The 27,248-nt window shown below is 35.9% G+C and overlaps 1 protein-coding gene across 5 annotated transcripts in view; it reads left to right on the forward strand.

Annotated features, from left to right (window-relative positions):
- The window catches only part of MCTP1 (multiple C2 and transmembrane domain containing 1), a 265,491-nt gene that overhangs the window by 141,977 nt on the left and 96,266 nt on the right, over positions 1 to 27,248 (forward strand). For all 5 annotated transcript variants that reach the window (XR_006932340.1, XM_040655736.2, XM_015280543.4 and 2 more), the window contains 3 exons: positions 8,809 to 8,995; positions 13,938 to 14,031; positions 25,594 to 25,696. Coding sequence is in view for 4 of the 5 variants with exons in the window: in XM_040655736.2 (XP_040511670.1) it covers positions 8,809 to 8,995; positions 13,938 to 14,031; positions 25,594 to 25,696 (384 nt within the window). In the remaining variant the exon portion in view is untranslated. The remainder of the gene's footprint in view (positions 1 to 8,808; positions 8,996 to 13,937; positions 14,032 to 25,593; positions 25,697 to 27,248) is intronic.

A 27,248-nucleotide genomic window follows, 5' to 3' on the forward strand; every position in this document is an offset into this window, starting at 1 on the left:
GGCAGTTTAGGAGCAGTTCAGGAAGGTCATTGGAATTTCCTGTGCAAATGTATTGGTGAGCTGCTTTGCTAAGGAGTGTCCCAAAAACTAGTTAAGTTTCCATAATAAACTGATAGTGGTGATGGAAAACAGGAGCATCCCTGTTCCCTCAGCCTCTTGGTGTGGATGAGTTTGTCACGGCAGCACTCTCATAGTCCCCCATCAAAGCTTGAGCTGGGCTGGCTCATGGGCCGCTAGAGGTGCTGAACTTTGTGTACTCTGGGGCTGTGGTGACAATGTGGGAGCTGCCGTGTTTACTGGGCTTCTGCAAGACAGGGTTCCTGGTTGGAGGATTGCAGAACAAGCACCATGTGCCTTGCAGAAATGGGTACTGGAAGTCCCCTTGAATTGAGTTACTTGTCCTCTGCTAAACTCGCAGTTTTATTCATGTTTATAATTTATGTCATAATTTCCCCTGGCATATATTCTGTCTCAGTTACACCTCAGTGAGATTAAAAAAAAATATATTAGAGAAATTTAAATTGATTAAAAAAAAAAAAGATGTTAGAGAAGGCTGAAGACGTGGAAGTGAGATACTGACTTTGGGGCTATGTGAGTGGAGGAGAAATGTAGTGGAAGGGGTGGCTTCTAAGAAAGAGGAAAGTGTTAAGAGTGAGAGCGATAGTGTGGCATCCTAATTCAGAGAAGGAGAAAGTTATACCTGTCACAGAACTGGCGTAAAGTTCCATCTTCATCTTGGTACCCAGACAAGTTTAGCGTGGTGGCTCTTGAAATGAGATGCTGATTGCTTCATTTCTATTCTTAACTTTGAGCATTATGTGTTCATCAAATACATTTGTGTTGCAATTGCATGTGTTCCCCATGTGAGTATAAAGAAAGTAGAGCACTGTGAGCTTCCATCTAAGAATACCTTCCCAAAAAGAAGTCTGAGAACCATTTCAGTGTTTATTTTAGGATTTCAAAAGCCTCCAGCAAGATCTCTTACAAAAACTTGGAGAAGAATGTATTTGTGTTCACATGCTGATTTGTATGATGGAACTTGACCATAATTGAGTTTCACTCAGCAAGAAGTTAGAGATCAAATTCTGGCGTTCTTCAGAAGAATATTTAAACAAAAAAATTAAGAACCAATGACATAAGGTTTAAAGATGTTTTGTTTTGGTAAGTATTAGTTCTTGAAGTCATTAAGACAGCCTTTTTACATTCCAGTGAACATGAGAACTTACAGTATTAGTCATTATTTCATCTGATAGGTAGAATTATGTACATATATGTGGATATTGTTCAGTCGGAGTACATTTAATATTCACATGTTTTTTCAGTGAGTAAATCATTTCCATATTGAGTCAATATACTACTGTGATTAAAAACACATACTGCAGTAATTTTTTGTAGATAATTCCAAGATCAAAACTGAGGTAAAATGATATTAATCTTTGTGCAATTATTTAACTTCCTTATCATCTGCATTTTCGAAGGCGATCCTGACTGTCACCTTTATGATAATCAGCTAATAAATCCTCATGATTGTTACACCTTTATGCAGAGCAGTAATCTGAACAAATTGGCTGCTGACAGCTGCAATAAATTGCCAAGAATGAGTGCTGTCAGAGAACAAGTTGTTTCTGTGAAGGTACAGGATAAGTAAATCCCATGTCATGCAGTTTTATTCAGCTGAAGTTATTTGCAACCCAGTACAGCAGAATTTATAGCATTATTTATTGGTATGAAAAATGCATGTTTATCTTTAAAATGACATTGAGTTTTACTCCTATCTTATGTTAGGAAATAACTGTAGACTTCATCTAAATCTATTTTCTGTAGATGTTAGTGTCTTTTATCAAATCCAATGCCAATGAAGAACAGCAGAAGACCTGTATTTTAAACTCATTAATGCTATGTATTAAATATACCTGTAAAAAAGTGAAACATCCCATAATTTCTCTGAACACTGTTACTAAAATTCAGACTCTTTCTTGTGTTTGTGCAAATGTGTACACACTATACAGTATTTAATTTCATCCTCTTAAAATGCATGTTAAAAAATCCAAAGGAAAAATGCTGAAAATTAAGTACTTTGGTTTTACTTTTTTTAACAGCTAATCAGTTATGTTTTGTCTGTTTAACTTTTTCATAGTAGTGAAGCAGTAGAGGGTTTTTTGGGTACATATAAAAGGGAGTACAATGAGAACCATACTGCTGCATTATTAATCTGAAGACACAGTGATATACTGCTCACAGCTCTAAACTGAAGTGGGATTTTTATATAAAATATTTATGCCTTTTTCAGTATTATTTTTCTACCCAGACTTACATAATTTCACTACAGGATCCTCAATAATGTAAGCAGAGAACTGAATAGTGGTGTTTAGCTGAACTGATACTCCTGCATGCATATAATGTTAAGGGAAGGACACTTAACATGCAAGTTTGGCAGAATTCTATGGAAATAAAATGTCCAGTTTTTTTTTTTTCTCCTGGATTTGTAGATATGTTAATAGATGTATATATTATAATTATATATTATTATAAATATTGATTTTTTTTTTTCACGTGGTGGTTTGAAAATTTCTGCATCTTCCAGTAGTTCTGGAAAGATATTTTCAAAGTTTAAATTTATTGCTTAATATCCTATTCTAATCTGAGTTTTGATCTGTGTACATGTGTGAATTACACAGCAGTTCTGTGTAAACACAGACAAGTGTACAACCAATGGCCTGTGTGTATTATACATGATGATTGAAGTTACGTCATTGCAGATGCTTTTCTCTATGTAAGAATGTACTGCCAAAAGCATTAACATCTAAAAATGCTTCTGGCAGGCCTGCCCTTGACAGATTCTGAGATGTGCTTGTCCATCTCCATTTCTGATCATTTTCAAAGGGAGCTGGGTGTAAATAGCACATCTCAAAATTTGGTCTTTGCGTGTAATAATGGAAAGGCATTGCTGTTCTTTTAAAAAGCAAGAAAGGATTATCTTTGTCTTAAAAATCTTCAGCAGATTTCTTTCAACATACGTTGTATTATTCACAAATTTATTGAGAATTGTTTCTGTATAGTTCTACAGATTTAATAGTAACTGAGACAGAGAACGCTGCATGCACACTGGATTTATAGATCCTTCTGTCCTGTATGTCCTGCATATGGAAATTACTCTGCCAGGAAATAAGAGAAAAGGAGAATGATAAGTTTAATGGCTACCTAGAACTGTGGGCCACAGTAATAAATAGAAAGAACAATTAGCGGTGTAGATGCAGGTTTGTGAGGTTTTCTAGAGGACATGGATTGTAGTCATGTGAAAGATCTTGCAAAGTTTTTTGGACTACCTCATGTAGTGGAGAACTGGGTAGGGGGAAAAAAAAACATTTCTTAAAGCAAAAGCTTTAGCAAAGGACTTTAGCAAACTTTAGCAAAGGAAAGTATTAATTATTTTGAGGTAAAGAAACTACACAGCGATAGCACTCACATTGCATGTCTATAGCATATGACTGTGCTGCAAAGATGATATACGAAGTATCGCATAATAAAACATCTGCAGGTCCTTCTTATCATCTATACAATTTCAGACGTAAATCTGTAATCTGTTGTTATGGCAAAGAGCTATGCTTAAAAAATTTTGATCTGTCATTTCAAAATGCATCATCAGGATTTTGTGGCATGGGCCCTATTTCTTCCAGCTATGCATACACAATTGTCTGCATTCGGGTCTGGCTCACTGGCCAGTGAGGTTGCTCCGTATTTCATGCAGCCCTCATACTTCCATTATTCAGACGGACTTACCACATGCTGCAAGGCTCTTTTCTGCTTCTCATGTTTTGCTGCTTGGCTCCTGAATGCCCTTACAGCTTCCCCAGCTGCTGTCACATTTCCTGTCACTGTCCCACTTAGCTGAGCCACCACTCCAACGCCTTGGGGAACTTTGCTGGTTTTCAGACTGTCTCCTCTCTTCACCACCTATCACAAGAACCATGTGGGGTCTGTAATTTCATTTCTTTCTCATTATCTCTCTGCTTAAAAATGACACTCTCTTGTTCTTCCAAGAACTTCATGTAACTGCAGTCCTGTCTGTTTGAGCCGTATCATTTTCTGTCATGCCTTGCAGAATTTCCGCTCTCCATTTGTTTCCCGGTTTTACTAGAACATTTTACTCTGCACATAAAGGCTGCGGAGTCTCACAAATTGTAGCAGTTCATGCCTCACTTCTTCTGATGTATGTCCAGCTCAGTTCTAATTGCAGAATTGCACAGTTTCCTCTCCTGGGCGTCCTTTGGAGCAGCATAGACCTGGATCACAGCGGAGTTAAAAGGCTGTCTTTCTGAACAAGTCGTGACGATAATTAAGTTACCTGGGTTGTAGCCAAGTGGTGCTTTTCTGTCCCTATCACTTAGGATTGTGCCAATTCCTCTTTTATGCTTTATTTTGTCATGTGAGAAAATGATCTCGCTATCTGCTGCCTCTCCCTTGCCTGGCCACCTGGCTTTTAAGAGGCCTTCTATGTCATGTCGCTACCTTTGTATCTCATTCATTAGCAAGGATATTTCACCAGGGTGCCAAAGCGGTCTTACATTCCAGGTTCTGTTAGAACTAGAGAGGGGAGGCGATTTTTGTCTCTTAGACCTGCTGATAATAAAATACTACACATAGCTCTGGTTTCCATACTTTAAAAAGGATGCAGGAGAATTTCACTGAATCAGAAAAGTTACAAAAAGTCATTTGAGGGCTGTAGGAGATGTGTTCCAAGGAAATACATAGGGAGCTGGAGATGTTTAGCATATCAAAAGGAAGATCAAGAAGAGATATGCTTATGGTATGTGAGTACTTTCACTAGAAGAAAATAAGGGGTACCAGTGGCTTTTTTAACCTAGTAGAGAAAGGCATAAAAAGAACCAAAGGACAGATATATTCAAATTAAAAATAAATCAGAAATTTCTGTTCCTAGGAGTCTGGGTAATTAACACACTGAAGACATTTTCAGAGGAGGTGTTGGATTCCCCTTATATCTTCAAATCTTCCTTTCTGGGAGCTGCACCATGTTTTTGCAGCTACTTACCTATCATATTTTGCTGTATGAACTTGCCACACTTACATGACTTTTTCTCCCTTCACTTGTCTCCAGACCTGAAAATCCAGATCCAGATGTTGCTTGTCAGTGTTCATGTGCATGGTGTGGGAGGATGTATCTGCATTTCTCATCCTGGACATGTCAGCTAGGCAGAGGCGTTGTTCCGTTGTCCCTTCCCAGCACTTCTAGCATAGTTGCGGCCGTGCACTGAAAGAACCTCATAACATGGAGTAGAAAAGTAATGAAGATACTCAGGGTACCCTAAAAGCTAGCATTCACCTAAGGTGATATATAGCCCTGCTTGGAAATCTGTCTGTGGAATTAATGGCTATTTTTGCCATAGATCTTTATGTTCATTACTTCACCAAAGCTGAACTTTTCCTCTCACCAGCAGTGTATAAATGATAGTGTCATAAGAAATTGAAGTCTTCAAAATTCACTGTCTGTTTTTTTTTTTTTCACATTCTTTGTAGGAAAATTCAATAGAATTTTGGTGGATTTTACTACTGGTATTAGTGAAAGTTATTGCAGGATAGGTTTAGAGCTTAGATAATACCTTACTGAACAGGCTTCCTTCTCTGTTTTGCTCGCATGCTAAGAAAAGGAAAAACTAAGAAAAGTGGTTGGTTTTTTTTTTTCTTTTTCAGGAAAATTTGGTATAAAAGAAACATAGTTGTTTGTTTGTTTTCCAGCAAAAGCTACTAATGGAAAGGATAACAATTTTTCTTACAGTGTAATTGTAAATTGAATGTTTTGTCTTTGAATCGAAGAGTGTGCTGCTGATGCAGTTGCCTTGGCAATGCTCCTCAAACCTCAGCATCTTCTGTGAGTTAGGTGCAAGCCAGCTGCATCTCCTGCAGGGTCTTCCCCTTGCCTACAGGAGGAGATGTAACACAGGATGAGAAATACACTTTCACCTGGCTTAGTAAGGATGTTGGTGCTTTTAACCAAGATTCTTACAAAGCACAATAGTGGCAATTCATAATGAAATAATCTCTGATTTTTATGAAATTATCTGAAGAGTGTTCTGAGGATGTTCTTCACGTAAAATGATCAAGGATTTCACTAGAAAATGTTTCCATGTCACTTCCAATCCCTCTGTATGCTCTTAGAAAATAACAAACTGATTCATGGGGATTCGTCAAAAAGACAACAGAAACACATTTTGTAGTTAATCTCTCATAGATATGGTGCAATTCAGACTATTTTTTTACCTGTAGGAAAATCACACAGGTAGAATTGAATTATCAGCTTATATTAGTCTAAACAAAGAATAGCAGGTGCTGTACTGTTGCAAAGAGTGCTGTAACTTACTGAGACCTTGAAGCTCGCAGCTCTGACATAAACACTGTAATTTTACATTCACTGCAATTCTACAATGCTTGTGTTTTGTGTCTTTTTTGCTTCGAGTGGGCATTGTTTTTGTTTTCTGTTTTTGAGTGAGAGAAGTATTATTTCTGCATTACTTGTATTGTAATGACTTTCTGACAATTTTACTGACCTGAGTAGAGTCTGAAGTGGTTCTTCCAATAATAACTGATTAGGGCTGCAGTACTGTTGCAGGGACATTTCTGAGAGATATCTGTTTTGAAGTAAACTAGAGGGAATGGCCTTAAGTTTCACTGTGTTGGTTCAGGCCGGATATTAGGAAATACTTCTCTGAAAGAGTGATAATACACTGAAACAGGCCCAGTGAGATGGTGGAGTGACTGTCCCTGGACCTGATCAAGAGCCATGTGGATGTGGCACTGAGGGAAATGGCTGGTGGGAATGGTGGAGCTGGGTTGGTGTTGGACTCTGATATCAGAGGTCTTTTCCAACTTTAATGATTTTGTGATTCTGTGATAATGTTTAGTACTAGAGTCATCTTAACCTACTTTAATGTAATCAAGCATTCAAAGTTATTCATTATCTTAAGGAGAGCATTGCAACCTTCACTGCAGACAAAAGTCTAATTGCCTGTGTACAGGTATGAAACTTGGATTGTGAACTTCACTGACTGCAGGACTTTTAGTATCTTGCTAATCTTAATTTCATTTCTAACTCCTTACCTTCCGGAGAGTTGAAAATAAAAGGAAAACACTAGGATCACTATCAGTTTCAAATTTTCTCATTGTTAACTAATTAAACTTTGTTACTGTATGAGCTTTATAGTAGTTTAATTTTGGCAGCAACACAAAAGACAGTAAATGTTTTTGTTTTTGTTTTAATAAAATTTTCCTTTAGCACATCTAATCTGCCTGTGGTAGTATAGTGCCTGTTTTATAAGGATGAATTTATTCTGATAATTGGCTGTTTCCTGTCCTTAGATGCCTATTTATTCATGTCTGCCACCTTTTTTTCAGTTTATTGGGCCTGTGGTGACCATGCTAACTTTGTCTTCAAAATCAATTGACATTTTATGAAAAGAGTTTACTAGATCATTAGTTTAGTGAGAGTGGCACATAGAGCATGTACTCGTCACATTACATAATCTCTGTTACAAATATGCAGTTGCTTAGCTAAATATAGAATGAATTCATACACTTTGCTTAAATACTGGTTTTGTTTTTATTCAGAGTAATGAATTGGCAAAACCTTACTGGAGATACTTAAAGTATCTTAATTCCTAACAGCGCTTTTTCACAGAAGTTCCTTTACAGGGCAGGATGGCATTATGTGTGGCACAGGCATTGAATTTCTACGCACATTCAGAGTTGCAATCTAGAAAAGTTGAAACTTATGAAGTATAGACATGAAAATGTTAATACTTCTAAAGGCCTTCACAGAGTATGTACAGACTGTACTGTTTTAATTAAACAGGTTTTGGTCAGCTCCTTGTTATCAAGAACAGCATTTTTACTTTAATAGTTCTATATTTTATTTCTGAAGATATTTCAAAAACTGCCAGGGTGCTGGCTGACACATATGGACCCATTCTTCATTAATTCAGTGCATGGTATATCCTGTGCAGCCAGGGTTATTCAGAGAGGGATCAAGCACGGAGGATTGTCTTCAGACACTGTTTGTGCAGTTATAAGCAGTCCTTGCTCATTATAACATGAGAATCTTACTATACAGGGGCTTGTGGCATCAGATTTTATCCTGGATGCTTGCATGAAGCTTTGACCCTGAGCCATGCACAGCTTACTGCAAGAGAGCTGAGCCTTTTGGGTGGTGCTCTAGTCTGCTTTTGTGTGTTCAGTCATGTTGGCTCCATCACAATTAAGTCCACACACTGATCTTTTTTTTTTTTTTTATATGTGTTAGAGGGGATTTTTACTATTGCTAGATGGATGGTATCAAAAATATTCGTACCAAAACTTACATGTTATTTTTATATAAGAGTCATAATTAAAAAGTACGATCTGTGTCTGAATGTGAATTTTTAAAATTCTCTTTGTCTGGGCTCCAGTAGTGCATTTTAGATAACCTTGTTTCTAGTGTCTGCATGTTCTTCTTAGTATTTTTAGTGTTCATATTCATTACAAGTTATAGCTTTAAAAAAAAAGCAAATGGCATAGTCTGAAAATGAAGAGAAATACTTCCAGAAGCTGAGAAGAAATTCCTACTGATTTGCAGGTTTTGTTTTTTTTGGTTTGGTTTGGTTTGGGTTGGGTTGGTTTTTTTGTTTGTTTGTTTGTTTGTTTGTTTGTTTTTTGTTTTTTTGTTTGTTTGTTTGTTTTTGTGCAGCTGAATGCAAGTAAGCCAATGTACTGTTGTTTAATGTGATGAAAACCACATACTGATGAAAAATGTGTTTCTAGGTGCCAGGTAGACCTGTCAACCTTAAGTAAAGAACAGACTCACAAGCTGGAGATGCTGCTGGAGGAGGGAGAAGGATGCCTGGTGTTGCTGGTCACTCTGACAGCCTCAGCGGCAGTCACCATCTCTGACCTCTCTGTCAACTCGTTGGAGGACCCGAAGGAGCGAGAGGAAATACTGAAGAGATATGTATGGAGTTCTCTTTTGCCCTTTGTCTGTGAAATGTTTGCTTATATAAATACTAAGTATTAGAGAAAGAAGTCTAAGTATTGTATCCCGTGCATCCTTAAACCAATGACAGTCATTTAAACTAGTCATTAATATTATTGCAGCTGAAATGTTATCATCAAAAAGGCTGCAAATTTTCTGTATGCAGTAAGGTATTTTTTACATAGTGTTTAAGATATGTTAATTAACTTTGTGACGTAAAGAAGTTAATTTCATTGCCTTACAGATCATTTTTACCGAGCACAAAATAACTAAGGGGTTATTTAGTGGCTGTGCAGTTTCTAGTGCTTATGTCAACTGATTTGTAATGCCTATAGGCTGGAGTTTTTAAGCATGGTGTAAAAAGGATGAGATTTTAACCGTATATTAGGGAAGCTCTATTTTGTATCATCAAAATAATTGTTTTAAGCAGCATTTCTATTTCAAAATATTCTGGAACAAATTATTTTAATTTCCCAGCATCCTCACATTACACAGCAGCTCTGCAGTTTTATCAAAGGAACAGAGAGGGGAGCTCTTACTCCAGCATTTGTTAATACCTAAATCACTAAAAGTAACTGTCTCACTACACACAGAGAAAAGGAGGGGGGGGGGGGGGGAACCTATTTCCACTTAAAATTACAAAGCTTTTATTGTACGATGCTGCCAGGTGTTTAGAAAGGCTTCTCTAGACACTCAGCCATTAAACCAAGCTCTGACTAACAAAGAGCCGCTTAATTTTATTTTTTTTTTTTAGATTTTAAAATATTCTTATTCCATGACTGACATCCTTTCAACAACTGAATTTAATAAAGATGTACCTTATCAGTCTGTGCAGATAACGTGAAGTGCTAGTACTAATGCTGTACAATATTCTTCAAACAGATTAGCAGGATGTGCGCTTCAGCAAATTTATTCTGGCTATCTCCACTGAATCAGCTGTCTGCTAATGCTTGTACAACTCATACACCAATAGTGTTATCATAAACACAGTTTAATAGAGGTGACTTAGTGAGGCTAAACATAATATTCCTAAACCAACTGAGAACTAAAGTATTGTGCAAAATCTCTGAAAAATAATTGCAATTAGGAGAATTATTTCATATTTGGGAAGCCACCAAGACAGCCTGTGGTTGTCAGAGTAGATCTTTATAAGTATAATAAATTTCTGGTGGATAGATTTTTGAGGTGACATACTTCTAGCAACCAGATGTAGCAATACCATATTTCTGTGGATTATGCTGAGGAAAGATACGATGGGAGTCAAGTGATACTGATGGTTTTGATAATTTAGAAGCAATATAGCAACATGTTATGACTGTATTATTAATCAGTTTTCATAAATACTCAATTTTTTTTCTCCCCAGTGTAAAGCATAAGATCGTTCCTTTTATTTCCTTCTCTTCCACATTCCTGGATGTGTGTAATTTTTCTTATATTTACAGTAATGTATGTGTTTGAAAAGGTTTGGTTTTTTGGAGGATGTTCATATTGCAGTAGAAGGAATTTCTCATTATGTGTTTTTGAAAATTACAACATTGATATGCTTTTTGAAAAATATTGCAGCTTTTATTAAAATGACCTATGGACAGCAGCAGAAAGAGATGACAAGGATTAGCAAAATTCAAGTAGTTTATTTTCACTGATGTTTGATTTATGTTTACCATTCATATATCTTCTTCGGTGCAGATTAAATGAATGAATCTGCAATTAGCAAGATGTACTATTTCCATTCATTCTCTGTATTTTGGGGCTTACTTTTTGTTCTCTTAAAAAATCTAGTTTCTATTGGAGAAATGTATTTTGCACCCTTTCCACAGCCAAAAACAGTTAATGAGCTGACCTTACCATCAGATCAAATAGCCTTGGAAAATGACTCTATTACTGTCATTTAACCATTTGTAGCTGAACATCAGAGCCTTACAAATTAAACAGGCATTACTGTTTGAACCATTATTTTACCACAATTGTCTGAAAAGATTAATTCCTTTTGGGGTGAGGAAGGGGGCGCATTAATGGGTACAGACCAAGAGAGATTGTATGACCTTTTCAGAACGGGTGTGCTGAACCCACAGTCCCCCTTGTCACAGTTTAAAAACCAGAGGAGCTAGTTTAGAGAAGAAGTTGTTAGCATTCCATTTTTATTATGACATTTCACAGTCATCCGATTTAATGTCCCTTGACCAGATTGTCCACCGTGAGACGATGGGCTTGAAATGTTATTTAGAGCATTGATAAAAGGTGAGCAGTTCTAAGATGACAGCGAGTCATAAGGCTGGTGGTGTGACATTAATTTTCTCCATAACAGAGATGGAATAAGACGTCATGGTGACAAGCTGTCAATCAGTACTGGCCCCTCAGTGTATCTCGATGCCATAGGATGGGGTATTGCTTCTCCCATAATAGAGCTGAACTGAGATGCTCTCCCTGACAGCTGCTGCAGCCATACAGAAAATATATTATACAGCCTTTCATTAAAAAAATAAAGAGGACCCATCTCCAGAGCATTTCAATCTTTTCCCATCTATTGAGGGCTGAAAAGATTCACTGCAAATCACAGATTCCTCTGCTATGGAAATTTCAGGCTTCAGAAACCATACAGTTTTTGAGGCCTTCAACATTAATCGTAAATAAGACAGAGTATCATCTGATAAATTGTTACTTAAAGTTACATATTTAAAGTAATATATTAAAGTTATTTGCTTCTCCCAGAGTCTACAGTAGCGTTGTATACAATTTCACTAGTCTCAACCATCGCGGCTTATGGTAAATTAATCTAAAGTTGCTGAATTGCTAAAACTAAAGTTCGAAAATAATTGCTTTATGGGATGTTAACTAAGGTAGTTAAGTGAAATACAGTACCAGTGTTTTTTTGTTGTTGTTGTTGTTTTTTCCAGATTGTACATTTTGCAGGGTGTAATCTTGGGGGAAATCCTGGGTACAGCTTGCTGGAAGGGGAGCAGTTGTTCGTTTGTTTGGGTTTTTGCTTTGTTTTTTTCCTGAAGCTAGCTGTTTGTTCCAGTTATTCAGAAACTTAGGTAAAATGTGGAAACCTGTTTGTAAATCCTTTCTCTTCCGTCTTGGTATTAGAGCAGAATTATCTGTTACAGTATGAGCCCTGATAAGAAGCTTCCAAACCTTGATCATTATTGTTGTAAGTGAGAGATGGTGCCAGTGCCAGCTTGCTTTTGAATTGCAGCACTGCTATCTGTACCACCACTTCTGCCACTCTCAGCTTGTGTGTAAGCACATAGGCAGAGGATTGAGTGTGTGCTGATTGAAGCTGACTACCAGTAGTTTTGAGCCCTATTTCTGATGCTAAACATACTAAATACAATTAAAAACTGTAAGCAATTATGCTAAGATAACATGCATGTGTGCATTTGTACGTATGCTGCATGTGTGATACTGCACTTAACTGGGTTCAGGATATGAAGGTTAAACCTTCACTGTAAACTATAAGTAGTCAATTGGGGCTTGTAAAATTAATATCAAAGTGTGATCTGACTGCTACAATTGTCTTATTAACAGAAATATAGGAATGTGTGTTATATGTCTAACATTTTAATGAATACGTTATCTACACATAAACATGTTCCAATTTTTGCAATATCTGATATTACCTTTAAGCAGCAGCTGTGATTTTCAGATAAGTGATGTTATTCTGTTTTTCCCTAACAGTCAGTTTCGACTTCATTATGTATTTCAGAATTTTTACCTCATGTTTACCTGATGGTTGCGTATTCTAGGAATCTAGAGAGCACCAGCAGGTAGAAAAGGCTTCACATGCTGCTGTACCTTCACATAACTAATTAAAATATTGCAGATCATGCCTGTGGCCTTTTCTAATATTTTAGATGTTAAAATGCTTAGAAATAAGGGTAGGTGATAGCATTTATGTACATGACTTGTAAAAACTTAAAATTTTGACGAAATATATGATTTAAAATGTATTTAAAGATATAATTTTAGATTCCTCTTTTGGATTTTCTCTCATAGGTTATGAAGAAAGTAAGCAATAACGTAACATTTGTTGTTAATTGGTTGTGTAATCAAAATCCCTTTTGATGTTTCAGCATTTGAAGTTCAACAACTTTTAAATCATATTCAAAGTTAGATCTTAAAAATTTTGGCATAACACATCCAGATGCTGCAATACTCTCAGGTTATTACACTTAGGCATTTGAAAAAATAAAACAGAATGCAGTTTCCAAGCAGCTTTCTAAAATGATGCAGGGTGTGTAAATCCAATTGTTAGTCTACTCTTCAGTTTTTCTTCCTTTTTTTTAAGACATGTGGATATCGAAGAAACTAATGGTAGAAAAGATTTATAGTAAAAGCGTTTGCCATATAAATAGAATTATCTTCTTGTTTATGTTTTCCAGTCTTTTCGTGCCTGTGATTATTATGAGGATTATTAAGTTGCTAGAATCTTCTCTTGTATTTGTTCATTTTATTTGCTGCATATGTGCTGCATGCAGGCTTACATATAATGATCAAGTACAGTGGAAGTACTATTGTTCCCAAGTCATTGTTAATATTATTGGAGCTATCAAAGAGAAAACAAGAACACAGATTTCGCAGAAGTAATAAGGTAGAGGAAATACTGTTTGTATAGTTTGTATTAATTTTGTTAACACCCTGATACATGTTATAATTGTGATGGTCAGTTCACATACTAAGAGTTTAAGTCAGCAGAATTAGTTTGTTTAATTATTTCATAATTTTTCCTTTGTGTTTTTGATTCATATATTAAAATGGCAAAAGAGTGAAAGAAACACAGTTATATGTTCTTTGGAAAGTAGTATGTAGAAGTATGAGCGTGTTAGAAATGCTCTGACTTACATCTAGAAGAGGGAAGATATTATCAATATTGCTTTATTTTGCAATCTAGAATTATACTACTTTTTTTTTTTTCTTTCAGAGTCTAATGAGGATGTTTCATAACATGAAGGATGTGGGATTTCTTCAGGTAAAAGTCATTCGAGCAGAAGCACTGATGGCAGCTGATGTTACAGGCAAGGATTCTTTAAGTTTCTGTGACTGTAAATAGCAATACTGGGCCTTTTTACAGATTGAAAAATATATTTAAAACAGAAGATTATGCAGTTATTATTGTCTGCTTGCTCTGTCTCACCTTCTTCTCATTAAAGTACCATCAGACATAAAAACAAAACTTGTAAGCAAGGCAGCAAGTCATTCTAATGCTAGCAGAGTCTAACACAGGTCATTGCTGAGAAGTGTGAAATACGCATTTTTCTCCAACAAAGGTTCTGCAAAAAATTGCATGAGATACATACGCCAGATTTCTTTTTCTAGTGGATACAAAAATACCAAATATTCCAAATTAGAGCAAAATGCAACAGAAAAGGCAAATGAAAAGTGGTACATATTAATACAACTTTAAAGTTTTTGCCCAAATAATTGTTCCCTGACAGATATTTAGCAAGGCTGTTTTTTTGTTTCAAATATTTCAAACAAATGCTAAGTTTCCTTTAACTAATGCTTGTCTGCTTAAGAAGGGAAATAAGATATTCTTTCTCTATTTTAAATAATAGATGGGGTAAATTAACCTGTTTCTTTTCAAAACAAAGAGAAAAATATTTCAGCCATACCAGCCATGTTTCCTCAGAAATATCCAAGTTGTGTCCTGAAAGTAGAATCACAGTCATGCTGCATAATTTGGGTGAAGCAAAGTGAGCTTGTCCTGTGTCAGAAAAAAGCCATCTTTACTTTTTTAAAAAAAAGGAAAATAAAAAGCAAACTACCCTAATGTAGCTGGTTTGAGTGCAATTTGAACATAAATGTTCTGCTACGTGGATATAGATACATAGCAAGATAAACAATTTTTAATTGTTTTGTGCAAATTGGCATGAGTAGATTTTCTTATATAAGGCAACAGAATAAACATTTTATTGCTGAAACTGATCTTCCAGTTTGTGGCACACAAAATAACGGATTCTATTTTCAGAGAGGTTGGAGAAATGCTTCTAAAGATTCCTCACTCTGCTTTGACCTTATAATCCAATGTGGTCTGAACAGAGAGAGAGATTAAGTTATTCAGGGGCAAATGGGATAATTCAGTCCCTGACCTCGTTCGGTCTTCGACTTTTCCAGATCAACATGTCATTTGTGCTGGTTGAACAGATTTTTTGGAAATACATTTTATTCAATTAAAGATGTAGAGAGCTACCAAAAATTTCCAGGTATTATATTTAGAGTGACAGTTAGGAAGACTGGAAAGAACACTCAGTATCTTGCCCGTGTCCTGAGCATTTTGTTCACTAGCATTATACATTATATATGCTTTTTAAAAAGGCTGTGCATTCAAATGCAACAGAAGTGCTTGTGTAGTTCAGATAATAGTACTTGATATTTTGAAAGGAGGACAAAGGATTTTAATGAAATTAATTTATGTGAATGTGTATAGATGGTTTCAGATTCACAATAAGAATATTCACAAATTATTCAAAGTAATCATTTGCTGATTGTCAGAAAATGTTTGCAAAAATTTCAAAAAAAAAAAAGCCTGGCCATTCCCCATTCCCCATTCATGCAACTGAGCAATGATTACTAGGCGGCATAGAAAATGCTGTCCGTAGTAGTATGACGCAACTAACAATTGGTTTATGTGAGTAAAAGCTCAGGCATAGTTTGCTCTTTCTAGTACATCTTTTTTTTTTTTTTTTTTTTTTTTTTTCAGTTTATCTTTTGCCTCTCTCTGAGTCTGAAAAGTAGCTGAAGCACCTGTGTAGTGCTTGTATGTTTCGCTCTGTTTCCTTTCTGTTGCACATATCCCATTTCACTTTCAGAAATCTTTTCATATGAAGCAGTAAGCAAGAATTTGCTAATTTGGGCTGAATGGATTTTCAAAATTCATAATATTCCATCATTAAGCATAAGCATAGATTCCTTTAAAAATGTGAAATTTTTCTTTTGTTACCATACATTCATTGAGAAGCATTGTAATACTGTATTAACTCTGTGTGAATAAAGAACAATTGAGGCTCCCGTTGAATGAATGACTAAAAAGCACAAATTACTTTTTAATGAAACCCTCGATTCTTCTCCTTTATAGAGAAAGCCCATAGCCTTGTTTAGCTGAACACTACTACAGTAGGTCACTTCAGTTAAGCCTGTAATAAACTGTTGATAGTTGAGAGTAGGTTTTTTTCCGTGTCAGTAGCCCAGTGTTGGACAGTGCAATTCAAATCATTAAGGTTAATACAGATTTTCAAAAAGAGAGGGAGAATGAGAGGGGGAGAGAGGAAAATAAAAAAGAGGAAAAAGATATTAAGGGTACTAGTTAAGGTCTCAGTTTTCAGCTCCCACGTATACACACACGGCTTGAAAAAGATGCCACGGCGAACTGAAATTTCCATGTTAAGATGTGGGCAGGTGAGAAAATGGTGACTAACAGTCTGCAAATGGGGTGCTGTGTACGAGTGTCATTAATGGGTTTGAAAAATATATAGACTTCTCTCTACCCAGCCTGCCTGCAAGGAAGTGACTTTCCTGGGAAACAGATTACCATGGAAGGATGAGAGGTTCCTGATGGGTGCCTGAAGCCTTTCCCTGGGTTCCGAGGGAGTTGAAACACAGGGCCTCTGGCAGGACCAGAGCCTCAAAGAGTGCTGTTCAGTTTATGATGATGTTATACCTGGAAAATTGTATCTCAAGATCATTCTTTCTAATGTCAAAGCATAATGCTAGGGCTGCCATCCAAACAAAACTATGTTCTGTTGGAAATTCTGGTTGCAGCAGGTGTTCATTTTTATCAAATATATATATTTTTATATGGCTTCTGTTTTGAAACTATAATCTAACAAATGGAATTAAATTATTGACTATACTTACTTACATTTTCTTCTCTTTCTGAGAAGGAAACTGTTGTGTTGAAGCTATTTGGTGCCAACCTGTTTTCTCCCTATAACCTTAGATAAAAGGAGTTGTACTTTTCCCTCTCCCCTTCATCTTTGCTCTGTTATTGGTCCTCCAGAAGACATACAGCCTGGCATAATTTCATATATGGTTATAATGAAGAACTTATAAATTAGGAAGTATTCTCATAATGCCATTAAACATATAGCTATGTTTATCATGTCAGTTGACCTTTGAAATTAATACATAATCTATTTTAAAAGTCTGTTCAATTTTTGGAAAGCAATAGACCTTTCACAAATTAAATAGCGTCAGTTAAAGCAATAGGTAAATTTCTGCTGCAGAATTATATAGAGGTAGAGTTTGGGGAAAACCTGCTATTTTCACCACATTTGCTTCTCCTTTATTGGATCATAAACATTTATTCTTCTCCTTATAATGTGAAATAAATTTAAAAAGCTCCACATTGTTAATGATGAGAAGGAAGCATGGTGGGAAAAGATGTGCTACAGGTTTTATCAACGTCAGTACAAGTCCTATTATTTTGAAGAATAATAGTTAGCAACTCAGATTCATTAGCAGAGCAAAATCTGAGCTCCTTGTGACAGTCTGCCTGGAAAACAGTTTGTTTTGCTGTCTTTGGGCTTTAATTAAGACATGTTCCATTCTAGCCCCCTTGCCTGCCCCTCGCCCACCCCCACCCTGCTTGCTGTGTCACAGATCGGCGATCAGACGCTTTCAGATGGTCCAGCCCATGACTTTGACCTTCTGCGCGGTCCGGCGTTCCCTGGGGAACCGTTCAGCTCATGAGGTCTGATTTCACACTTCCAGGATGCCTCGGCTCTCTTAACAATGACAGGGAGACAAAGCCCTTTAGAGCGGGCCGCATGGGGACTTGTTTAAATTGGAAACTAGAGAGGAGTCAAGGAACAAGGTTACAGGCTACAGAATAGTGCTTTTAATAAAGAGCTCACAGCTCTGGTTCAGCTCAAAGAGGGCTACCTCTGTACAATTAATTGAGACATTTATCTGGAGCATCTTAGGCCTCTACTTTCTCACAGAATTATGTGATAAATATCAGCTAAGAGGCAAATGAGATGTGCATGAAATGAATTTTTAACACTTTGATTACTGTGTCTCCAGTCTTCATTAGAAGTTAATTTATTTGTATTTCTGACCTCGTTATTAGTCTGATGTCTGCATTTTTGGGGGATACTGAGATTTCAGAACCTGATATTTGATTTTATTGAAGAGCTCAGTGATATTTATGTTTGCAGTCAAAAGCAATACAAGTTTCTCCACCTTTCAAGAAAAGAAGCAGGCATAGGAAGTGAGAGTCTTATTTTCTTTGTATGAAAATCATATTCAGCCTTCTTTCCAAGTAAATCCCATGTTAAAATTTTGATTGAAGTATTTGAAAGTAGAATGAAGACACCAGGATAGCTAAACGTGCAGAATGTAAATGATTTTTCTAAAATCTGTTCTACTAAAATGTCCTAATATGTTGTGTGCAAAAATAGTCTTGGAAATTGTTCCTCAAATGCTAGCAAATGTCAGAATGATGTACACAAATGTTAAATTCAAAAAGGTATGGAAGCCTGTACATATAAAATTGAAGGAATAAATTCAGAGACCCTTTGGAAATATGTTTCCAAAAGCAATTTGCTCTGTCAATTAGTGCATTTAGAATTGAACACACACTTGAATTATCTTCACAAAATAATTAAATCTATTAGATACGCAGTATTCTGGGGCAGATAAAATCTCATCTGATCCTAGGTCGTTTACCTGAAGACATTAGTCCAATATAACGTACTGCAAAACTACCCTTTTTTTTTTTTTTTCCTATTGAAGGTAGCAGTTTTAAGTTACTAATGGCGAAATTAGAATTTAAAAGACATTTTTTATTAATACTACCTTTTAGAGTTAAATATCCAGGAGAAATATTTGTAATTATTAACATGTATCTGCTTTTCTTTAAATGTTCTGTGGAAATGAGTTGAGAGAGTGGTTGTGGCACTGCAGTGAATTGCTTGGTAAGATGCCTTCAGCTTTTATGAAATCAGCCCATTGCAACATGATTGCAGCAACATTGCTGAAGAGGAATTATCATTTCCACTTTAAAGATGGAAAACTAGGAAAGGTTAACTGACTCAGCTAAGGCCCACAGAGCAAGTCCTTGTCAAAGCTGGCATTTGGCTTGGGTCCTGTGCTTAATCCATTAGATAAGGCAGCTTCTCATGCTATTGAGCCATTCCTCCTTCTGGCCAAAGGTCAGACTGACTGCTCTGTTGCAGGCAGCTGGCTGGCAGGGATCTTGGAACAACATTAGTGACATTAGCGTCTGCATGAGTGGCACTGCCCCCCAGAGTCATGAACTGGGTGTCTTGTCTTGTCTTTCCCCAAAATAAAGGCATTTTTTTGACTGCGAGGACACACTTGGACAGGCATGGCCGGCATTAGGGAAGAACCTTAATAACCAATGAAATATTCAAACGATATTTCAGCTTTCATAACCAACTTAAACTTGGTTGAACTTTGTGAAATTATGGCCTATGAGCTTGGCTTCTTGAAATAGAACTGGAATTGAAATCTACTATTAAATCTTTAGACTGTCTGAAACAGTTTTACTACTCTTTCTGATTCTAGTTCAGTTTTGATACTGTAATTTGACTGACAGACAAATTCATATAATACTTAGTCCAGAATAAAGCTGGTAGTCTACTGGTGGTCTGCTTAAAAACAATTCGTAGTCTAGCATATGCCGGAGTTGGTTTCTACCAGGTTATATAACTGGTAGACTTATCAATGACAGATAAATGTTAGATTCTAATCTATATTTAATCTGCCACATGGCTCCTTTTCTTTTGAGAAAATGTTAAAAAATGAAATTAGGAAATGATTGGTGACTTTGAATTTCAATCAATGTATGCTTTTTATAGATGGAGTAGAAACATCTCCACAGGGTTGATGGGGATCTAGCCCCGTGCTATCTGCAGTCCTTGCAAGTTAATCTTTATGAAATGCAGTAGGTTTTACAGAGGACAAGTAGATCTGCCATATGCTTCTTAGCTTGAATCTACTCTGGAAAGCAATTACATCAATGGTTGTTGCTTCTAAGAGTCCACAGCAGTTCTGACTAGGAAAAAAAGAATCATTGTATGATGACTGATGGTTTGATTTCTTTTTTTATTTTGTTTCCTACAAGCTGATTTCTCGAAGACTGAAAGCAGAATAGCATAATGTTAATAACTGTGCACAGATGTTTTTTCCTGCCTAAAACAGGGAATTATTTTACTGCATAAAATATGGATTTTGCCTTATGTTTGATTACTACAGTCTTTTTTTTTTTTTTTTTTTTTTTTTTTTTTACAATATCCAAATAATATATAGCTGACATGTGATCTTCTGGAGAGTTTTGTAATCAAGGAACACCAGAGTTTAAGGAAGAGCCAGAAAGTAAGCATGGATATGCTATGATGTCAAATTGACGTTCTTGTTTTCAAGGACGGCTGGGAAGATTTTTGTTGGGAAGACAGTCTCTGAGGAAACAAAACATTTTGTTGGACAACTCTTCCTCAGAGACTATTGAAAGGTGGCAAATATTGCCATAACTTGACCATAAATACAAATCATCTTGTATTGCAATCTGGGAGCTCTAACATTCAGTTAAAATTCCTTTTTATGCATTTACATGTCATTTATACATTTATATATTATCTTCTATAAGATACTAGCATCTGAATTGGTTGCATCATTCAATCTGTGGGGAAAAAGAGTGTTACTCTGGGAGTTGAACTGGGGGTGAAGCTCACTGTTGTTTTGTCTGGACCTGCTGCCCACTGGACTTGAGATCACATAGAGCCTGTATAGAGGCTCTACATCACCTCAAGCCTGAAAGACAGGCTGCAGCAACGTGTGTCTCTGAGATGAATGCACTACTTAGATTTCTATTAGGCATACAACATCAGTGCTTAAGTGTTCACAAGTTACCTAACATCTTTTGTGCTTGCTAATTAGGTAGAGCATAACAAGCCTGCTTATCTAGGAATGTGGAAATACAGTGGTCTTTGAATTTGTGAAACAGTCATTTCCCAAACTTTCCTAGCTGTAAAACACAACAGAACTGTTAGATAATGTGGTGCTTGGGGAAAATGAGTCAGAAGATGAAATTGTTTGAGGTTTTACTGTTTTCATTTTCTTAGTATTTTGAGAAGCAATTCAACATCGTCACTACTTAAGTCTTTTTTTAATAGTAAAAAAAGTGTATTGCATATTATCCTTTAAAGAGAAAAAATGTTGTTTCAATTCCCATCCTTCTGCACTCCTGATAATGAAGCCAAGGGCTTCCTGTGTTTATAGTGTTCAATGTGAGGGACTCAATGCTGATTGAAGAAAGGAAAATAATTTATGTAGATCTAAGTGCAGCAATCTCAGTTTGCACTCCAGTCTTGCTGACTGCTGAAACATTAAATGCAATACAGCATTGCACAAAATGGATATCTGTCAAACTAGTTGCAATCTGTGGTATAATAAATAAAGTGGGAGGCTTCAAAAGACAAGCAGTTCTTTAATTTTTTTAAGCAGGAGCTTACAGTATGAAGTGTAATACCTTCTGGGTGTAATTCCCTGAGAGTATGAGTATGTAATGAATAAAGGGGGGGAAAGAGTGAGAAAGATACATCAAAATACAGGCTGATTTCTTTTCTAGATTACTATGAGGATTATTAGAACTTTATTTCCATCATTTTAGGAGCCTTTAGAACTCTACAAGTAGAGTTCAGAAAGCACATGACATTATAGTAACAGTGGATTAATGAGATTTGTTTGACTTCTTATTGAGGTTTACTGCAGGTTTGATTTCAGTCACTGGGAAGGTGTACTTCACTGGCTTTACTACCTACTCATTTTATGAATTCCTACAAACAGTGCCAGACATAATAGTGATTAGTCCCACTAAGGTCATAGGATTACTCAGAATCGTAAGTGCTGGTTTCAGTCATGCTGGGAGCATGCTGTAATGTGTGAGTGCCAGGTGATGGTCTTATCATTTCTTGCACAGCACTAAGCACACACGTTTAGGGCTATATTTGGATGCAGTTCACAGATATCATCCTGATCAATAAACTTAAGTACCTCTGAAGTCATCAAATCAGAAGTTGAAGTCCTCTGAAGGGCACAGAGCAGGAAGCTAGTTAGAGTACCTCAGTAGACACATAGGTTTGGGTAAAATTTCTTGACATATGACAGGTGATACAAGGTGATATATGACAGTTGTGATTCAGTTTGTAGTAGAAGGTATACTTGTGATAATGATACAATTTAGACTGATGTAGTTGAGCTTAGGCAGCTCACGTCTAATGGAAAGTTTTAGAGTGTACTTTTAGGACTCTTAAGTAGATATCACATACATTTTTGAACACACGTGTTTTTTTCTTTAATATAGAAATAAAAAGGATCTACTTTTTTTTTTTTTTTTTCAATTGCTAGTTTCATTAACAACTCAAAAGCTGTGTGGCTTGGTTAGAATTTATGTTGTATTTAAGATACTGGATTGGGAATAACCCAGCAATGAGTGTATATTGTAAGTTCCTGGATTTCCTGAGCCTGGAAACTAAGCAGACCTAAGGACATTGCCTTTTAATATATTATTGCTTTTAAGGCTTTTATTAGGAATGGTCCCATTACTTTAAACTCTTGCAGTGTGGCAGGTTGCCATGGCTATCAGTGAGAGGTGGCATTGTGGTTGTTATTTCTAATAATGAAAACTTGAAGGATGACGGATGCGAGTTTCATCTTGTGCCTTTCTTAGGCCTTGTCTTTCTAGATCACGTTCACTTATTTGGGTTGGTATCCAAATGTTTGTACATATCATATGTTTTACATGTCAAATAAGAGTATTCTGTCCAATACTCAGCTTAGTTTTGTGATTTTTAGTATACAGAATAAGCGCCCATAGGAGGTGGTGAAAAGCCTTGCAGATAGGAACTTCATAGCCTTTTCTTATGGTAAAAGCAGTATGCCTTAGCAGAGATTTCATAGCAGGGAAAGTTCTACTTGCAAACCGTGGTATTTGAGCCTTTGTATGTACCTTTTCATAATACTTCCTTTTGTCAATGTTGATCTCAAACTGTTCTTCACTTAATTCAGCAGATAGGTAAGCTACTTGAAAAGGTGAGCATCAGAGAATGATTCTTTCATTTCTGAAAACTGTTTGTCTTCAGTTCATCAAGGACTTCTCTGATAAATTATGCATTATATTTAGCATTCTTAAATGGATTGATACTCATAAATTTAAAGAGAGTCATTGAAAATATGCATGTCAACAGATGCAAAAAATAAATGCATCTAATAAATGTTTGGGGTTTTTTTTCCAAAGAGTGCTTTTAGAAACTCCAGTACATCTTATTCTGTATGACTGAGGCAGTAAATAAAAACATCCAGCTCACCTTTTTTTTTTTTTTTTTTTTTTTTTTTTTGTTCAGTTTTGCCTTGTTACTGTAACTACCAGTAGTTTGGTTTGGTTTTTGTTTTTGTGTTGTTGTTATGGTGACTAAAGAATTAATCCTTTTTCAAGTTTAATGGGACAGATTCAGTGATATTCCTTGTCCTGGAAAAGGTAAACATCTCTCCCAACTGTAGTTCACAAAGTGTTTAAAACAATTATTCTTTGTCATTAAAGTTAATAATATGCACATTAACCTCTGATGTAGTCTGAATCAATATTGCAGTTTGGAAGATTTGACCCCTGGACAGTTTTGTCTAAATATTGATTTCATTGTCATTTGTATAAGGTATGAAACAAATTACATGCCTTCCTAATATCATTAATGTGGCCCCATTGAGCTAATCAATTTATAGCTTCTTATAATACATGACATAGCATGACGGAATTATTGAAGACACTGTGAAATGCAATTGCATAGTGAGCTAGACTTCACTGTAGAAGGCCAGTGCCAACACTCAATACCTTTTCAGTACTGCCACCCAAATAAAGTCCAGAGACGAGAATGACTCACTCTGTAATGTGCAATTCAGTTCTTAATTTCCAACAGAAAAAAGCTTCTTTGGGTTCTGGGAGCAGCAATAAATTTTCCAGCTTTGTGGCCTTAAATGAAAATAATACATACACTTGTATTCTGTGCTGAGGGCAAATATCAGATACAGAAGTCAGCCAGGCTAGAAGCATGATCACTGTACAGTGTTCAAATTTGACAGTAGCATACCTGGTTGAAAATGAAACTCATAGTTTCATTTTGCTAATGGGTTTAATAGTAAAACAGTGAGCAGTGAGCATCAGATTGTTCCTTTCAGCTACCGGATGAAATCAAACTAAGAGAGAGAGAGCATCCCTCAGCATTTACAGTTATTATCGTTGCTGCCATAATTTTACTCCACACTATGATTTATTCCTTTTAATGGCTCTTTACTGCATCTGCCTTCACACTGTGACTCTTCATGTTTTCATGATTGCTCCTTCCATCATAGCTGTCCTCAGATCTATACATTCTTACCCTTCCTTCCAGGAAATTTCAGGGATACCCTTGAAATCTTTCTCTTCTTTTGCTTCTTCCCTCTTTGGAGAACTCCCTTTTTACACAGGTAAACAGTTGCTAAACATGTGACTCAGATGTCAGATTGCTTTCTTATCCTTTCCAAATACAAGCCCTGCTGTTGAGAAAATCTAAGAAAAAGCTTAGTGTGACTTCTACATCTTCCTCCTACTTCTAGTCAGAGTGGTTTTTCTTCCTGTCTGTTTGACTGCTAGTTGAGTGCAGCTCTCTGTAAGTAATTGACTCTAAGCTGCCACACATTTTGGAGGCATTCCTCACACACATTTCCTTTCCCATTCTTTCCTTTTATATTGAAAAAAAAAAAAAAAAAGCCAAACCAACAACTTCAATACCCAGGCAAGTATGTTGTTTCCATTATCTGTGTATTAAATTTTCAAAGCAGAATCTTCATACTTTCTCATGTGTTGGCTTCCATGCTGAGTGACCTTCTTGTAAATATATGCAAAGCTACTTCATTGTGCATTAATGTATACAAAAATCTCAACCACGTTTGAGCTTCTGCTGTGCTGAGACTACAGCCCACCATTCCAGCTGATACTGTCTCATTGCTTAATTGTACTTTCGTATTTTCTTAGGTGTTAGGCTTTTATCTGAGGCTGTCCTTAAGGCTTTTCGATTTTAGGGAAAAGAGTTGTACAATGTGAAACATGTAGGGCATAGTAATCTTTGGATAAGCATCGTAGATGCTATGTTATTACAAATAGTATGGAATAATAAACTTCTAGCATATAAAAATCCTCTAATTATGTTATCATTCCAGACAAACATAGGTTTGGCATGATTAAAGTTCTCTTAGCTGTCTCAGAAGGGTGCTTGGCACCTTTTGGCAACATGCTGGTTTTGATCAGAAAAAACAGTATGACAAATTTTTCATTTCTCTCCTTTTCTTCCGCTTGCCCTTTGCCTTCACAAAAAGATGTTGTTTTAGTGAAAAATATTAATAGATTTCAGGGATGAACACTCTATTATGACCTGTATCATATTCAACATCATCGTAAGACTTACCTGAGTTAATTATTGAGTGACTTAAAAAGCAGCCTAGAAAAACAAGTAATCTTTATTTTAAAGTTGCTCACTGTGAGTTTTCTCAATTCATAAAATTTGTTCCAAATTCTCTCTTAATAGGTAAAAGTGACCCATTTTGTGTAGTTGAACTGAACAATGACAGACTGCTGACGCATACCGTCTACAAGAACCTCAACCCAGAATGGAACAAGATCTTCACATTGTAGGTGTTTGGGTTTTGTAAGAGTTTGATTCTTTTTATTTTGGGTTTCATTTGTGGCTTTTTTCCTCTTTCTTTCTCTTTTTTTTTTTTTTTTTTTTTTTTTTTTTGAAGAGAAAGTATAAATAAATGAAGGATACTTACTGCTGATTCCAGTGAAAGTAGTGTCTGATGACATACCACTGTTTCTGAAGTAAACAGGTGAATACTTGTCTAAGAATTAAAAACATGAAAAAATATAAACTTTCAAACTTTTAAAATACAAAAACTGTACAATTTAAAAAGTAAAACACAGTAATAATAATAATAAAGTAAAATCTATGCCTGCTAAACCAGCAATATGAAATGCTAAACATTCTGGACTCCTGGAATCTTTAGTGGAAATTTGAATAACCACAATGATTTTGACCCTGAAGATCTGTGTGAGAAAGGATTTTGTTATCATTGATAAAATGTAGTAATTTTAGTAAACTAGAAAACTATGAAAAAGGAGGTATTTTAAATGCATTCATACTTTTCTGAATTACAGTCTTTGTATGTTTGTATGAACTCCACTTGTTATTTTCATTTGCGAACTGCATTTCTCACAGTGTGTCCTAGCATCATAATAGTGCAATGCTTCTACTGGGCAAAATGCAGTCTTAAGTGTTCAGTTTATTGGGAAGTAATACTGTAATTATTTTTTCCTTTGTTAATTTGAAGATGGCAAAAGGTTTTGATAAAGTAGGAAGTATTCCACCAACAAAAAGTCCCTGTTATTTTCCTTGCTCTGTTGCCTTATTTTTCTCCCAGTTTCTCACTGTCTGATTGCAATGTGACATCACTGAGCAGAAAAATGGATCAGCTAGAGGTTGCTCTGCTGCTGAAATCTTCTAGTAATCCACTGTAAAACCAATAGAATCTTTAGCTTTATGTGCATTTATCAAACTTCATCACAAGTGAAAGTGTTGTGTTTTGTCCTTGATCTCAAAGCACAGTCTGACTTTAATCTTCGTATTTGTTTCATGATTGTTATTTGTATACTTGGCACCCACAGCTTTCCTTGCCTTGCTTGCAGTTGACTCTCAGGAATGAACTCTGAACAAAAGAAAAAATCTCACAATAGTTGTACTTCTCATTATCTTATTAACATAGTTCTCATTTTATATATCTGTACAAACACACTAAATTCTTCATTAATTTATTTTTAGTTATCTATTTATAGAGCCAGTAACTAATCAACCTGCACTGCTTGACGGTGTTCTCTATGTAAGGAACTGCCTGATTTATAGAGGACAAAAGACTAGTCAGAAAACAAATGGAAAGACTCTAAGTGACCTTAAAAGAAAGTTTTTACCTATCTTACTTGTTTATCAGTTATTCCCAAATTTGTCATTTAATTTTGGAATATTGATTCAGTTTATCTGGAGGTATATATTTTCGTGAAGTTGAAGTGCTCTCCTTGAATTCCTGAATCATCAGTTTATTCAAAGGTGAATTCTCTCAAACAGTTTTGGTATATTTTCTCTCAATAAGGAACGTGATTTTTTCACTTGAGAGTCTGCATTTTACTGTG

Source organism: Gallus gallus, chromosome Z (genome assembly GCF_016699485.2).
Source record: "Gallus gallus isolate bGalGal1 chromosome Z, bGalGal1.mat.broiler.GRCg7b, whole genome shotgun sequence".
In the NCBI taxonomy this organism is placed as follows: Eukaryota; Metazoa; Chordata; class Aves; order Galliformes; family Phasianidae; genus Gallus; species Gallus gallus.